The sequence below is a fragment of the Gymnoscopelus braueri genome (assembly GCF_963280865.1).
Source record: "Gymnoscopelus braueri genome assembly, chromosome: 5".
Classification (NCBI taxonomy): domain Eukaryota; kingdom Metazoa; phylum Chordata; class Actinopteri; order Myctophiformes; family Myctophidae; genus Gymnoscopelus; species Gymnoscopelus braueri.
In genome coordinates, this window is record NC_137606.1 from 16438900 (window position 1) to 16455815 (window position 16916).

General features: G+C 42.9%; 2 protein-coding genes across 3 annotated transcripts in view; one reads left to right on the forward strand and one right to left on the reverse strand.

The window, feature by feature from the left end:
- Positions 1–3071, reverse strand: part of atm (ATM serine/threonine kinase) — a 49027-nt gene extending 45956 nt beyond the window's left edge. Inside the window, exons 1-5 of one of the 2 annotated variants that reach the window (XM_080428902.1) lie at positions 2980–3071; positions 2225–2361; positions 1361–1482; positions 519–664; positions 76–240 (exon numbers count right to left, since the gene is read on the reverse strand). In XM_080428902.1, coding sequence (XP_080285028.1) covers positions 76–240; positions 519–664; positions 1361–1482; positions 2225–2296 — 505 coding nt within the window. In that variant the 5' untranslated portion in view covers positions 2297–2361; positions 2980–3071. The remainder of the gene's footprint in view (positions 1–75; positions 241–518; positions 665–1360; positions 1483–2224; positions 2362–2979) is intronic. The other variant, XM_080428903.1, reaches the window with a different exon arrangement.
- A 1256-nt stretch (positions 3072–4327) lies between these two features.
- npat (nuclear protein, ataxia-telangiectasia locus) lies at positions 4328–16458 on the forward strand. Its single transcript, XM_080429644.1, has 17 exons — positions 4328–4497; positions 4749–4867; positions 5096–5156; positions 5301–5373; positions 5570–5607; positions 6129–6380; positions 6617–6692; positions 7551–7686; positions 7895–7986; positions 8139–8220; positions 8551–8647; positions 8889–8999; positions 9268–10755; positions 12327–12433; positions 12544–12637; positions 12717–14590; positions 15534–16458. Exons 1-17 carry the CDS (start codon positions 4461–4463, stop codon positions 15612–15614), a joined length of 4818 nt encoding a protein of 1605 aa, XP_080285770.1. The 5' UTR covers positions 4328–4460; the 3' UTR covers positions 15615–16458.
- Positions 16459–16916: the final 458 nt, after the last annotated feature.

Genomic DNA, 16916 nt, shown 5'->3' on the forward strand with positions numbered 1-16916 from the left:
TAACTGTTCATCCATAACATTCAACTATCTTAAAAGGTGATTGAGTAAATATTGAGCTGAACAGCCCACACTGACCCTGCCATTGCTGTGAGGTGATATCACACCAGTACTTGCGGATGGAGAGAATGTCCTTAACCAGGAGACTACTGTAGTCTTCTCCATAGGCTGAACATGTGTAGGAGTTCTGAAGCACCTCCATCACATGTCTCAGAAGGTCACTCGCCTTCAGACGTGGACCGCCTGGAAGGGGGTTAAGACAGAGTGAAATACATTATACAGCATTCCAAAAGAGACTGTAAAATGTAAAGCTTAAAATTAAAACATCACCAGAGACTAGCAAAATGTTCAGGATCACACTTATAAGGATTGGTCAATGACAATGAACACTGGAAACTAAATATTAGATTTGATAGATCCTAAGTAATTTATGCTAAACTTGAGACATTGCTTTTGGTGTAACAATAAACTGCTGGATACTGAGAGTGAAGTCAAAATGTGTCGTCTCTGCTGGTCCTTACGTTTGTTGGCACAGCGAATGAAGTCCTTGACCAGGCTGGACATTTCGGCCAACTTGCTCTTCCGTAAGGTCAGAGTGGATGCTGTAACAGTGGATTTAGCTGCTTGGATAGTCGCAGTCTCTTTCTGGACATAGCGCTGTAAAAACCTGACAAAAAAGACAATAGTGCAGGCAAAAATGAGTGACTGTTATTATCATTATCTTATTATAATTGTCATTATAATCTCCTGAATGTATGTATATACAAACATACATATTGATAAACAATGTTTATCTAATTGAAATGGGAGAACATAGAACTGATATTTTGTATCCCAAGATGTTTCTAACAGCATACCAGCATTTCTGGGCATCATAATGCCCCCAAAATGTAGTACAATATATTTTGTACACCCAACAGGAACAAAGTGGTTTGAGAACTGACCAACATCGCAATCCTTAGATTCCCTATTATTAGTGAGTGACTAGGGATGCAAATTATCGATTAATCCATTGATTGATAGTTGATCAATTAATCGATTAATTGATAAGCGGCATTTCTTTGGACCAAAAGGAAAATTCTTGTCCGAAACCAAAAATGAGTGAAGAAACATAATTGCCTTTGATGTATATAACATCAACGAGCATCAGCTGGACACAGACACACATGGATATTATTGGGAAAAAGACCTGAAAATCATTCTATGCAAAAAAGACAGAGCAGAACAATGAACGATATCCAGGCAATATTTCAATAGCTTATGTAAAAACAGTGTGCATGGTTCATGTGAAGCTGAGCTGCATGAAACAGACTGTGAACATCTCCCTTTTTTTGCGTGATACTGCAAAAGGCAGCCTAAATACCTGAACACACCATCCCACGAGAGTTGCTTGGAGCCTTGGGCAGCTTTGGCTTCAGAGATGCGATCCAACTCCTGCACAATTGCTGGTTGTCTGAGGAGCTGCCTGAAGCGTTCAGCCTCTTTCTGATAGCAAGAGACAATAACGTCACTTTGTGCCAAATGTCAGCTACATGGTAAACACGAGGAATGCAAGTGCTTTGTTCGACTGATACAAGAAACCACCCTCCTATGCTGGAAACACAAGTGTAATTGATTTGGTATCTACTCTACCAATCTATCTATCTATCTATCTACATGCACTGTTACACAGTACCACTGTAACAAGAGGGATGGTGCACACATGGACAGACATTATTGCTTTTGTGGCAAACAAGTTGTTATCTATGCCAAGGGTCTTCAACAGGGGGTCCGGGACGCCTAGGGCGTCCTCAGAGTTACTACAGGGGGTCCGCCAAATCATTGTGTGATAGAAACTGTTTTTAATGTTATTCTTTTACATTAACCACTTAAACCCTCGCATCACTATTCTGTGGGGAACATTTCCCGAAAAATAGCAGACCTACAAGCACACACTGCTTCGCGCTGCGAGGCGTTGTGAGCTTGTAGATCGACTACTTTCCGCAAAGAGGTAGAGGGGGAAAAAAGAGCAGACCGATTAAATGTTTACAAGTATTGAGGATTTACACATTAACATGAAGCTACACAGTGATAGTGCTGTCAAACAAGTCTATGAAGCTATCTTTTAACTTTATGAAAAAGTTTAATCTGCAACACAATGTTATACAATATGTAGTGGGGGTCCCTGCTTCAACTCTGGCATTGAAGACCCCTTATATATGCTATTATTTATGATGGCTGCAATGACCTTTCTCTCCGTAGCTTTGTCATTCTCTATCCCCCTGCAGCAGATCAGGAGTTCATGAAGAGCCAGGCTCATGATTGTGTTTCAGACTAAGGAGATGCTCCTTCCATCCACAAGATGTGGCCAGTCTGCCACTTTACCTGACAGGAGAGGAAAAAGCAGGATAGTGAGAAGGTTAATGATTGACGTCTGACTACATTAGCTAAGTGGTTCTCAAACTTAGCTAAAATGGGTCCATTTGGTTCTATTTGTACACTCTCTGAGTTACAGACCAGTAAAGGTCCATTTGGTTCCTAACTATCTATCATTTGGAACTCCCTCAAGGACCCCCTGGGGGTCCCAGGGACCCCACTTTGAGAACCACTGACTGAGCTGATCCCACATTCTCTCATTTCTTAATTCCGATTGAGGGAACATTTTATTTAATGATTTGTCATGCAAACACTAAAATATCTTAAATGACAATGTACATGTGGTAAATACATTTACCACATGAATACATTACGCCTTGTTATGTGAAGCTAACGTATAAGAACATTAGCAGGGCGAGTAGCCTTAGATCAAGACTCTCGTAGATGTATTTTATCGATTTTGAATGTCAAAATCGATTTCATACTGCATCTACGAGAATCTTGATCTTAGGCTAGCAGGGCAAGTATAAGATTCCAAACTTTGGTGAAACACGCGCAGACAGACAGTGACACAGAACAAAAAACAGTGCTTTCTAGCGATAATAACATGTTTCTGTACCCCAATACCTCTGTTGATGTGTTGGCGTTAAAGTGTTGATGTTAGTCCCCTGTGCTCCACACAGACACACAACATTGACAACAACACCAGACACGCAGACACATTACAGGCGCAGGAAGGAAATCAGAAGAAACTCCCGCCCCAGCAGTGTGACGACGTCACAACCGGGTAACCTCCAGCGTTGCCATATTCTGTGAGAGAAATAAGCAGCCAGGTCTAGAAAAACAGAGGCCACACGCCACACGAGCATACAAGCGACAACGCGTTGAACTTGTGATGCGCAGCGACTTGTTGTGAGCTTGCAGATCTGCTATTTTCAAAAATTCTTGAAATAAAATGTGGAATATTTGGAATATTCTTTTAAACATTTTAACAACACATTTTCATGGAAATGTTTGAGAACCACTGGTTTAAATAATAATTAAAAACATTGGAAGCAAGCCCAAATAATCAAGGACACTTTAGAAACAAGCCCCAAAAAAAACGCAATACGCAACTACCAATATTTACAAGCAACTTTACAGAAAAAGAAGCCCAAAGTCGTTTATAGTAAGCCGACATGGCAACACTGGTGAGGACGTCACAACTGGGCGGGTAACCTCGCATCACCTGCCTTTCCATGCTGGGTTTCTATTTACTGCTCAGTACGCTAATCCGGTCTAAAGTCCGCATACTGTATCCGGTATTTTGTACGAACACATACATAGAGATATCTTTTCCGTTTCTGCTCTAGACCCAGACCGGATCAAGATCCCAGTCGCCGGACCCGTCTACTGCGTCTACTAGCTAGTCCTACATTACAACCGGGGCCAGGGCTGCTGGCGAGTGTATCCCAGTCATTCAATGAAGAGACATGTTTAAGTATTTATATCGTTTATCCTACTATTTTACAGGTATGAAGACAATTATATCACTGACTTATTGTGCTATGGTTTAACAACTTGGTACGTTCATATGAGAACAGAGTACATCGGTACCAAGTCTTCAGAACCAGTGGTGGAAAAAATACTCAAATGTTTTACTTAAGTAAAAGTATCATTACTGCAATGTAGAAGTACTCTGTTAAAAGTCTGGAATAAAACATTTACTTGAGTAAAACTAAAAGTACAAAAGTATTGGTATCAAAATGTACTTTAAAGTATAAAAGGTAGAAAGTACTTAATATGTACTTTAGTAAAGTAAAAGTACCTCAAAAGTGTACTTACAGAGTAGTACTTGAGTAAATGTACTAGTTACTTTACACCTCTGGTTCAGAACTACAACGACCAAAATGCAACATTCTGCCATGCTAATAACGCGTCACATATACATCCGGAGCATTGCGCTTGATTTCCCCGCCTTTTGGGTCCTCCTAGACAGCCAGTCAACAACACAGGACGTCTTTCATGTTTGTATTTTTATACTTTGTCCTTTTTTTACACGTTAGACCCGTTTGACACAATAATGTGAGCGGCTGACTGTTAAACGACGGTTAAACTACCAGCTGGACATGTTGCTTCCGTCCGACGTAGGGAGGCTTGTATTGGGTAAGTATTCAAGTAAATGTACCCGAACCCGAGCTCTCTCTGGCTAATGTCAACCTCTACTTCACTGCCAGCTGGGCGGCAGGCTAAGTTAGCATTTTGTTAGCAAAGTTAGGCTGGGTTAATTTAACTCTCGAGTCTGAGCATAACACACATTGGTTCCATTTGTGTACACTCACTCAGAGTTTTCAAATGGATACATGATTAACACCTGTCTTTTACTGTCCTAATGTATGCTGCACACACAAACACAGGGTATCTACAAGAAGAAGGATTATTCTCCACCAGTACAGCCTTCATTAATGAGAGCCCCAGTTTAAAAGAGTATGCTGAACACAGCACAGATGATGGATGTATTCCTGCTTGTGTATTTGTAAGTGGGACTGTTTTTGTTTGTAAATAAATCACACCCTTCACAAACGGCATACCATAGTTGTCATCATCAACATGCACCAAACATAACCTAGGCTAGTACCCACACTGACCAATAACAACAATCAAGACTCCTGATTTTCTTAAATGGTTATAATACTTGTCTTATGCATGCATTGTGCGACTGGCAATTGACTATTAATGCACACTGGGGGAAATATCATTTCAGTCTCTGTTTGGCAAAAACCTGATCACCATCTTGAATGAGTATGTTGCTGCCAAAACTAAAGGTGAGTGGTTTTCTTTTCTTATCATTTAGTTAGTATACACAGTACAGTACAGTTTATATACAGCCTAACTCATGATTTTGTGGCTATAATGTTTGTTTGGGTGTATATAAGGTTTCTCAAACATCTTGTTTGACCTCTCAACAGAGACCAGTCATGAAGTACCTCCCATAATGACTTCGCTTTGGAAAAAGCTCGATTTTACACTCAACCAAATTAAGTAAGATTTTCTTCATGTTTTCACACATTGCGGTATACTAATGATGATAATGATACCAATGAACATTATGAATGTTATTCTGAACTTCGGGTGTAAGATGTTAATCTGCCCATCAGAGCTTTTTAGACCTCTGTAAAAAACATTCTCAATTAGATTTGTTGCCAAGCTAATTTTAACATGTTATGTCTTCCCTTAGATCATTGCAGAACTCACCAGCTTTATCATCTCAAAGAGGTACGTTTTACAAGTTGAAGTTTGAGTGAGATGTTTAGGCCTTTAATTTCGCACTGTGAAATGATTATTTGTTGATTTTTGAAGTTGACCATGTTATTTTGTTGACACACACACACACACACACACACACACACACACACACACACACACACACACACACACACACACACACACACAGAAGTGATTTCATCAGCATGCCAAACACTTTTTAGGCAGAGTAATAATGAACTTGTAGATGGAGGAGATAAGAGGGGTTTCTTTTATTTAACCACGTGCAAGCCCTATTTACGGTACTTTGTTGTGAGATGAACAGCGAAATAGATAATGTGCAAGCTCACAATGTGTCACATAATCACATTGCGACGCATTGTGAGCTTGTAGATTAGTTATTTTAACTTTAATGACGCCAGGCTGAAAGTAGTTAAGAATCAAGGCAATTGACGCATGAATTGTCAAACCTTTTCATTTTTTCATGTGTAACTACAAATGGCCTTATCTAACGAGCCTCTTCCCTTTTGCAGCGCGTTCACGGTTTGGAACGGCAAACATGAGAATACAGCAAGCCTTGACCATGTCCCCCACTGGCAGCCTTGCATGTACCACAGATACTGAGATAGGCTCAATCATCACCAGCAGCCCCCCCGTCCACACTTCCCACGGTATGCTGGGCCATTCCACTCCTGTCAACTACTCAACACATGAGACCAGAGCCTTCTCGGTCAGCAGCGCACCCTTTCAAATTCACGACGGCAGCAGATTGGTCACCATGGGCAGTAAGTACTTTGAACATTGATATTTTTGCTGTAATATTAGGCAGTGCTGCTGGTTAGGACTTGGGGGACATTTTTGTCTGGGCTTCACATAACAGCATGTCCCTGATTTCATCCTGTTTGTGGTTCAGGCAGCAGTGCTAAAATGTAATTTAGATACTCATATGTTGTCTTCCAGCGGTGGTTCTTATATTTGTGATGCACTTCATTGCTAAAATTGGTAAATATTTGCTTTAAAGGGGATTCACCGGTGCACATTCCTGTCCCTGACCCCCGAATAACACCAGCCCAGATGTCTCCAGGACGACGGAAATGGTGAGAGATATTATTTTGTTGTTGTCTTTGGTTGTTTTTGTGTTTTAGAAAGTACTAGTGAGATGAACAGCAAACTAGCTAATGTTGCATTTAACCATTTCTATTCATTTATTATTAATTCTTCACTTGATTAGGGACTGGATTTGTCCCTGAAATTGATGCACTATTAGAAAAGCAAGAGGCGATGCAATATGCTGTACCAGAAGAAGGCCAGTTGTGCGATGGTTTATGTTTATTTGTCCCTGGCGGCCATAGCTGAATGGATAGAGGCCACCTGTAAGAATGTGTTGAATGTGTTCTCAGCCTCTGTAGCAAGTAGACATATGAAATAAAAATATATTTCAGACTTAAAAGCCAAATGTTCTGCTGCAGAGATTTTTTTTGTTTTAGTATGCAGAGGACAAATTTCACGTATGTGCAAATGTACTGTAACAAAAAGGACCCCAAAGGAGTGGGGACCATATTGTATTTTTAGATCATTATTGTGTCTCATCTTATATCAAAATTGGCTTAAGGGAACACAGGCTGGCGGGCGGACCTCTGACGTCACGCCTATGTCACCATGACTCAGCCATAACCATATAATGAGTTCCCAATGCAGCTACACCCAAATATGGAGTGTGCTGCCCAACCTCAGAGTGTCGTCATGGCATAAGGCTCAAACAAATCATTCTGCTCCATATATGGGCACAAAAGGGGGCATGCCCATATATGGGCACATACTGATGACATCAGCGATCTGCTGTATATATGGGCATAAAAGTGACAAGGACTGACAGATGCAGAGATCTCCATATATGGGCATAATGGTGAGATGGGCGGTCTGTTCTAGTCTGATATCTGTTCTACTGTGTTCAGGGATTCCCCTAGGAGGAGAGGTGGTGGTCTGGGTGGGTCCAGTGGTACCATGATGAGATCCAGCATGACTGTCAGTAGCCTCGCTGTAGAGCCCCAGCCTGAGCAAGATGTCAGTGAGAACTCCAGCAGGGCGCAGGTAATGATTCCAGCCGCGTGTGTGTGTGTTCGTGTGTTCGTGTTACGATGTGTTGTTGTTTTTAGTTGTAATGTCTTTGCTGCTGCATCAGACTTAAATCTGAATTGTTAGCAGAGGAAACTACAATAACTAGTGCCTCATTAGCCATACGCTGAATGAAACCCTGGTCATACATTTTGTGCTTTACCAGCATATTTTGTGTCCACAGCAAATGGTGATACAAAATGCACGAGAGAAGATACTGGGTGACAGGTCATTACAAGAGAAGTTGGCTGAAAACATCAACAAAATCCTTGCGAGGTAACAAATATATAAGATTTTTTTTTTCATTTCCTGGTCCCGGTAACACACTTGGCATCACTTGTGGGACAGGTGACTGCTTTGTCAAATGTGACTTGAACAAAAGCCTGTTGTGAAACACGCCCGTCTTCTGTCTGTTTTCTGTGTGACAGTGATCCAGCCCCTCAGACATCAAAGACATCCTGTAGCACGATGGAGACGGACCAGTCTATAGATGAAATCCTGGGACTGCAGGTGCCGACCTTTTAGACATTTGCTTTTTTTTTAAAGACAAAAGCAATTATGCTCATAATCATTGTAACCAACCTATATACTAAGTTGACCTGAGTCCCCCAGGGGTCTATACTAGGCCACCTACTATCATTATTTTTAAACTCTGTCTAGACCAATATCTTCACCGAAAGTGGCCAATCTACAAGTTCACAACGTGTCGCAACATGTTAGATCTGCTATTTTCAGCGGATGTTCGCCCCAGAATAGGGACACCAGGGTTCATGTGGTTAAATAAGCTGTAATGAATGTCTGCGTAATTGGACCACCTTCCATTGTGACATTTCTCCCCAGGGGGAAATCCATATGAGTGATGTTGCCATCCATGACATATTGGAACAAACAGAAAGTGACCCTGCATTCCAGGCTCTATTTGACCTCTTTGACTACAGTAAGCGTTTTCACCTGACACCAGTCATATTTCTATTTTCATGCTGAAATATTTTCATACAAGAATAAATGTGGTTAAAAAAACAACAAAATGGTTAAAGAACACCCGCATAAAAGCTATAGTCTTAAGTGATTCTTTATTATAAGGTCCAACCACAAGCGCTCTTTCGACAAGAGACGTTGTGCAGTTGCTCAGGTTTTCAAAATATGTACGTTTTTGCTTGATTCCTATGTATTTGCAGATAAAACGAGAATCACTGAGGAGCCAGAAGATGGTGTTATGAGCAGTAGCCCTGAGGAGAATACTGCTGAGTCTTCTTCTACTAGCAGGATTCCTCAGGATAAAGAACAAGGTATTTCTTTCCTGATGTATGTAAATTGGTTCATACGGTATATACAGACCATAGGCTGTTCCTGGATAGCCATCATCACACATGGTTTCTTCAAAGTTGCACCAACTTAAGATCACGTGTGGGAATGCGTGTAGTTAGACCCAATAACATTTCAGAATTATAACATGTTGTGTGTTTTGTACCCAACATTAAATTCGATTAATTAAATGAGAATGAAGGACAACATTGTACAATCGTTGCAGTAATTTAACTCTTTGTCATCTTCCAGTTGCGGCTCCCAGAGACAATACAAGTGCTCAAGATACAACGTGCACCGCTGGGAGGACAAAGTATGGACAAGAGCCCAATAACAGAAAAAGCAGAAAGCCCGCTGCCCTCAGTTTGTTGAAGAAGACGATACTTGGGCCGAGTAGCAAAAGATCCAGAATAGAGGCCAGCACGGCCAGGCTGTTAATCTCTCAGCTACCCTCATCTACTGCTGCAGTGAACTCTAACAGGAGAGACGAGGACTCCCTCTTCAGGGCTGATGGAGTTTTAGCACCCATGGATGTTCAAGAACCTCTGGATCCTCCCCCACCACCTCCTATCCCTCCTTCTCCTACTTGTCTCCCACCTCCTCCCACTACCCTCCCTTCTCCCCCTCCTCCTCTTCCCCCTACTTGTCCCCCTCCTCTTCCTTCTACTTGTCTCCCTCCTCTTACTTCTCTTCCTTCTCTCGCTCCTCCGTCCCTCCCTTATCCCCACCCGCCTCCTCTCCCTCCTAGCAAAACAGCCTCTCAGGAGGTGTTGGAAGTAACAAAAAAGGACAGCAGCAGCTCCTCCACTGGCCTCAGTGCATCGTCTGCGACATCTGCTGCAAGTGAGACTATATCACCGTCAAATGAGTTCCAAATGCAGGAAGATAAACGAGCACAGAGCACAGGAGCAGGTCGTAATGCACAATTATCAACATGCCATGTTATAAGCTCTCAGTTCACTCCTGCTGTTGTTTCACCTGTGCCAGACATGACAATCAAAACCCCAGCGGAGACCGTTCATCTACCTCATGCAACTGTGGCAGTGCCCAGCGAGGCCAGCTCGCTGAATGGAACAGCAGCCGCTTCCTCATTAACTTCCCCTAAATCAGCCGCATCCACACCCATCTCTTTCTCCACGCCAGTCACAGCTATGCCAGGTCCATCGATAGTCCTATCCAGCACGCCCAGCCAGGGCCCGGTTGACCCTGGGAATATAGTGTCCCTGAAGATCATCATCAGCGACGAGCAGGAGGAGGCCTCTTGCTCAACTGACCGTGTGTTGACTCAGGCCATTTCCAGCATCTCGGACGACAAGATCCCGACAATATTCCTCACCTCCCCGGCCAATTCACCTGCCCAGGCCCAACCACACAGCACACCCTTAACAGCCAGCCAGGACGAGACCATTCTGGCAGTCAGCAGCCTGCAGAGTTCTGAGGTTCTCCAGCCTGCAATGATGGATGCTAACTCTTTTAGCAGGAAAGCAGGGTTAATTGTAGGTTCTCCATTAACTGGGACATCTCAGGTCCAGCCCAGCTACATAATTCAGTTACCCATAGATACAGTTAACCCCACCCTCCCAGGGCCCACTACCAGCTACATCCTGGTGACTGACCCTTCTGCTACAGACCCCCTCGCCAGAAATGTGTTGGTACCAACTGTGATCTCACAGGGGCAGCCATTACCATCAAGCCAGTACACTCTGGCCACACCACCCAGAGGCCAAAGCTACCCTACTGGTAAGAGAATTATTCAAACCTCAGTCTCCTGCCATATTCGAGTATCCTTGAGCACACTGAACCAAATTCCAAATCAATTATGAAGTTGTTTTTGGCAATACGTCATTGCATTTTATTGAATCGTGAACTATGCTTTTTGCACTCACTATTATTCATCCTATTGTTCATCCTCATTGTCTCCGCCAGGCCGAAAGGCATGGCGAGAGAGTATGTTTTGCCCCCTGTCCGTCCGTCCGTCCGTGTGTCCGTCCGTCCGTGTGTCCGTCCGTCCGTGTGTCCGTCCGTCCGTGTGTCCGTCATTCTGTCATTTTGTGTACAGCTAATCTCCGGCACCGTTGGCTTGATCGCAGCGAAACTGTGCACACACACTCCCTGGATGCCAGAGCAGAACCTCTGCCCCAAATTTTTTAAATTAGCCTTTTATAGCGCCACCAGGAGGCCGCTTTTTGTAAAACACATTTCTTGACAGTACTCCTACAGATTTTATCCAAACATCACGCAAATCAGTACACATTATCTCTATATTCATGTGATCAACACGGATCTGTCCAATTATCCATATTTCATCCTGATTGGCTAAGGTTGGCTTCCAAAGTTTGCAGGATTGCTCCGTTTTCAACAAAATGCCTCAAATCATGAACGCAGCTTGCGATTTCCGTGAGATTTCACACGCACATTCCCACTAGGCCATTCCCACTAGGCCGAGGAAGAAATACCACTTGAAAATGTTCAAATCAGCCTCATGGTGGCGCTATAAATGGACGATTTGTGTTTTTAACTATAACTGCACCGATCTGCATGAAACCTTGCACGCACACTCCCTAGAGGCCAAGGAAAAACAACTGACCTGCATTTTTCACATTTGCCTTTCATAGCGCCACCAGGAGGCCGACTTATGTAAAACACATTTTTTGATATTAAGCTTTCAGAATGTATCCAAATTTCACGCACATCGGTACACTTGATCTCTATAGTCATGTGATCACGATGGATCTTTTAAAATTTTCATATTCCATCCTGATTGGCTAACATTGACATCTAAAGTTTGCAAGAGTGGCCCGTTTTGAACAAAATGCCACAAATCATGAATGCAGCGTCCGATTGTGGTGACACTTTGCACGCACATTCGCACTACATTGAAGAACAAATGCCACCCTTTTAACATTGCCCTATTATAGCGCCACCAGGAGGCCTATTTTGCAACACTTTTCTTTTTTATATTACTCCCACAAATTCAAACATCATGCAAATCGGTACACATATAGTCAAGTGATCAAGATAACCATCTTGACCGTCCAATTTTTCATATTCCATCCTGATTGGCTAATTCCGAACATTGCTGCCCCACAATAACCTACCTGACCTGGCGGAGACCTGTGCTCCGAGGAGCACTTTTTCTAGTTTGGTCTTCATTCCTTGAGCAAGATGCTGAATCCCTGCCAGCACTGTTTTGTTGCTGATCTTTGACTTTTCTGTGAATAGGTGAATGAGAAGAAAGGAAGACTATTTCCTTTCCCAAATCAGTGGCACTTTTTCAAAGATATTCTGTATTATCGTTTATGCTCTTTCAGGATCAGCGCTTGTCTTCCAGTCACCTGTTGGGTCCATGATGCTGCCTGTGACTGTTATGGGTCATAATACTGCAAGCCCAGGGAAGTTTCAAATGCTTTCCAATGAGGTAAGCAAATAGTTTTTTACATTGAAATTAATGTATTAATTTGTACTAGTGTACAACATCAATAAAACGTAATAAGCAATGTCATATAACACATGCTCTGTCTTTTTCAGCTTGTTACTGTGCCTAGCCCTGTACCAATAAAGCAGCCAAAATCTGTCAAGAATAAAACCCCCACAGTGACCCAGAAACAGTCTGCAGTTTCAAGTAAGATTTATTTATAAGTCACTGCATTACATTTGTGTCATCCTGCATTGGTCATTAATTATCTTCTTCTGAATTGCAGGCAAAACAGGAACTGCTGAAGAAGAGTTGGTCAGCAAGGTGGTCAAGGTGGTCAAGGTGATCTCGACAGAGAAGACAGGACAGCAGAAGGTAGCTGCAGGCATGAGCCCTGGTCATCGTAGGATCCTCTGCTTTGACTCTGCTGCAGACCCCACACCACCACATACCACCAAATCAGCTCTACCCACCACACCTCCAACAACAAACACTCCTGTGTCACCTCCCCTTCAGCTCACTGAGAAAGCTAATACTGCACCAGTGCGTCGAGGAAGGCCTGCTATTTTGGATGGCAACAAGCCCAAAAGGACGATTAAGGCTCTCGAATGTACGGACGATACTCAGGTTGGGCAGGGGTCAGAGGTGGCAAAAGAGACACAGGAACCCCTGCCTCAACAACAGCAACAGCATACCACCAAATCAGCTCTACCCACCACACCTCCAACAACAAACACTCCTGTGTCACCTCCCCTTCAGCTCACTGAGAAAGCTATTACTGCACCAGTGCGTCGAGGAAGGCCTGCTATTTTGGGTGGCAACAAGCCCAAAAGGACGATTAAGGCTCTCGAATGTACGGACGATACTCAGGTTGGGCAGGGGTCAGAGGTGGCAAAAGAGACACAGGAACCCCTGCCTCAAAAACAGCAACAGAATGACTCTGTGAGAAAGACGCCACGCAAAGAGGGTCATAAAATCCTTGATCAAAAATCAAAAAGCGCAAGCGTCAGTGTGGTTGACGGCTCACAGCCTGAGTCCTCAAAGAAGTCAGAGTCTGCAGGGAGATCAAAATCGTATGAAAGCAAACACATCGAGGACAACGGCAGTCAGGCAAAAGCTAAGGAATCCCATAGTTCAAGGTCAGCATTGTCTGACTCAAAGAGATCAAAATCATTTGACAGCAAACTCAGCAACGATAACGACGACAGTCAGGCAAAACCTAAGGAGTCCCGTAGTTTACGGTCGGCAATGTCTGACTCAAGAAGATCAAAATCTTTTGATGGCAAATGCAACGATGACAGTGGCAGTCAGGCAAAACCTAAGGAATCCCATAGTTCACGGTCATCATCGTCTGATTCAAAGCAGCAATCAGAGAACGGGAAGGAGAAGGAGGAGACAAACGGGAAAGAGCCTGCAGAGATGGCTCCAGCCAAGGCCCGCGAGGGACGGCCAGAGAGGAGGGCGTCCTCTCAGGAATCTCCTAGTGTCACAGCTAACAAAGAGAATGAGGTGGAGGGGAGCAGGCCAGAGCAGCAGCAGCAACAACTACTATCCCCTTCCTCAACACCACGAGAGTTCAGCCCACCGCCTGTTACTCCACCGACCCCCAACAAGCAGTCCAAATCCAGTAAGACTACACCTAGGACTCCGTCTAAGACCAGCTCCCTCACAAAACAGGCATCTGAGATGCTCCAGGACTTCAAGGGACTCAACCCTCCATGTACACCAGGCAAGGGGTCAGACACAGGCTGTCCAGACTTTCCCCTGCCCCGTACCCCTGGGGTTGATCGTGTTCAGGAGGACTCAGTAGACCAACCCCGGACCCCCGCCAGACAAAGGCACGGCAGAGATGGGGAGGGAACTCCCAGGCATCTCCTGCCACCTACAACCCCAGAGCTGCCTGCCTGCAGCCCAGCCAGTGAGGCTGGCAGTGAAAATAGCATCAACATGGCTGCTCACACTCTCATGATATTGTCACGCGCCACCATTGCCAGGACAGGCACACCATTGAAGAACAGCCTGCGCCAGGATGGCACAGAAGAGATGTCTCCTACATCATCTAAGACCTCCAAGAAGCGCAAGCAGCCCTCTCCTGCTCCTGCCAGCCCCCAAGCCAAAAAGGTGTCAAAGCGTTCATCCACTGACAAAAAGAAGGAAAAGGTGAGTCTTATGTTGAAATCTGCACCATAGTGTACACTTTGATCAACCGAGTCTTTTGATGTATTTATTTTTTATCAGTGGGAGTGGGAGCAGTGCATTGAATGCAGCACTGCTTATACTTAAACTAAGAAATCTGGTGAAATTAAAACTAATGCAGCTGGGGATGCGAACCCCACCCTCACCACCATGTCTTATTCTATTTCTCTCAGTCCCTGAGATATGAAGGATTTATTTAACTTTGACCTTGCCATTATTGTGCCTTTGACTGTTGATATTTTAGACCCAAAATTAATTATCTTTGTGGCAGTCCTGCTGATCCCTCTCACCAGGTTTCATGAACATCAACCCCTCCATTCTCAGTTTTGACTTTAACCATGATTGTGACTCTGGTGGTCTTTGACCTTTTCAACCCAAAATGTAATCATCTCTTTGGGGGAGACAATTGATCATGCCCACCAAGTGTCATGAAATTCTGTTGACTTCACATTTCGTTCACAGACAGAATTGGTCCATTAATGACATTTGATGGCATGTTGTTTAATGTCTCCTTTCCTTCCTAGATATGTGTAATTTTGACCGTGACCTCTGGCCTTTTCTGCCCCAAAGTAAATCATCACTTTGGGTATAGCAAAGAAGTATCACCTTAGAATAAATAGTAAATAGTCTTAATAATGCTAATGCCAATCAGCCAATGTTATATAAATAACAATTATATAACACATTGGCATGGTGTTTAGATGGATGCTATGTTCATTGTTTACCTGGTGTCCTAGTTTTTTTTAGGCACTACACTGTTCTCTCTGCACTACTTATGTGACTTGACTAGAAGTTCATGCTTACTCCGCTTATTCCGATCTCGCACTTCAGAGTAAATCATTCTGGATAAGAGTGCTAAATGCCATAAAATTGTACATTATAATTGTAATGCTTTTACTTTTTATAGAAGCAGAAGAAAGTGTTGGACTGCTTCCCAGATGACTTGGATGTGGACAAGTTCCTCTCCTCTCTTCACTATGACGAGTGAATATGATCACTAATCACATCATGAGAGGGTTCCCGGATGCTTACATTGCTGTCCAGGAATAGAGCAAGCCATCTGCTCATATCGGTGCCTGTGAATCTTCTTGGATACTTTGCCTGAGACCTTATTTGACCCCATATGACAGATTCTGGCGGAATCGTGGACCTCTGTCGCCGTTGTTTTTTCCCTAATAAGTCATCTAAATGGCTGCAGAGTTGATCAAGAGCTTTTTATTACAGCTTGTAAATTGTACAGGATATACTGACGGTTAAGAGCTCTATTTCAGAACATACAGCTAACATTGACTTGTGCAATTAAAATAAATTCTGCAAATATCCGTGATGGTACTTTGCAGTAAAGTGAAAAATCGTATCTACTCATGTACTCATCTTGCTCTGGAAAGTCTAGTTCACTCAAAAATGTAATGTTAATATGTTTATAGATGTGAATGCAACATGTGTATATATAAAAAAAAAGAAAACGTTTTTAAATGTTTGAGAAGGATATTATCAATTTGAAAGCAGTGACAACAAACTGTTTCAAACCTGCTTACTCAGGCTTTAATTGGACTTTCTCTAGAAAAATGTTTTAATAAACAGATTAATTGAAACCGTGACTTTATATCTTTAAAATCACTGCAGTCAGTGAAAACCACCTTATGTCTTATTGGTAAAGGGCTAGGCACAGTAACAAGCTGAAAAAGACGGCATGTGTTATATGATATTGCTTATTACGTTTTATTGATGTTGTACTTTACAAATTAATCCATTAATTAATTTCTATGTAAACCAATATTGGCTTACCTCATTGGAAACCATTTGAAACTTCCCTGCGCTTGCAGTATTCTGACCCATAACAGACGTGTGCTGATCCTGAAAGAGCTTAAATGATAATACAGAATATACTATTGTCCCATACATATATGAACACTTCTGACTATTTAGGGAGAACTTGAATGCACAACAAACAATGTTTTAATTATAGTTTTTGATTAGCTCAATTCATCACCTCAATAGCCCTATCTGATCAGTCACAATCTGTTTATGGCCAGTAAGGCTCTACGCGTGGCAATCAGAGAAATTGGGCCACTTCTCACTTCCTTCACCGGTGTTAAGTGCCATTCACACTTACTGAGCACTATAACTATATTGTTCACCATTGTTTTTTTCATAGTCGGTGTGAACTCTGCCATCCACTTGACTTTTTTTAAACGATTTTTAAAACTATATTTGTATAGTTATGACCCATTGTTAAAGGGCCATTCACACTGAGCACTATAAGTTATAGTGCTCGGTGTGAATGGCC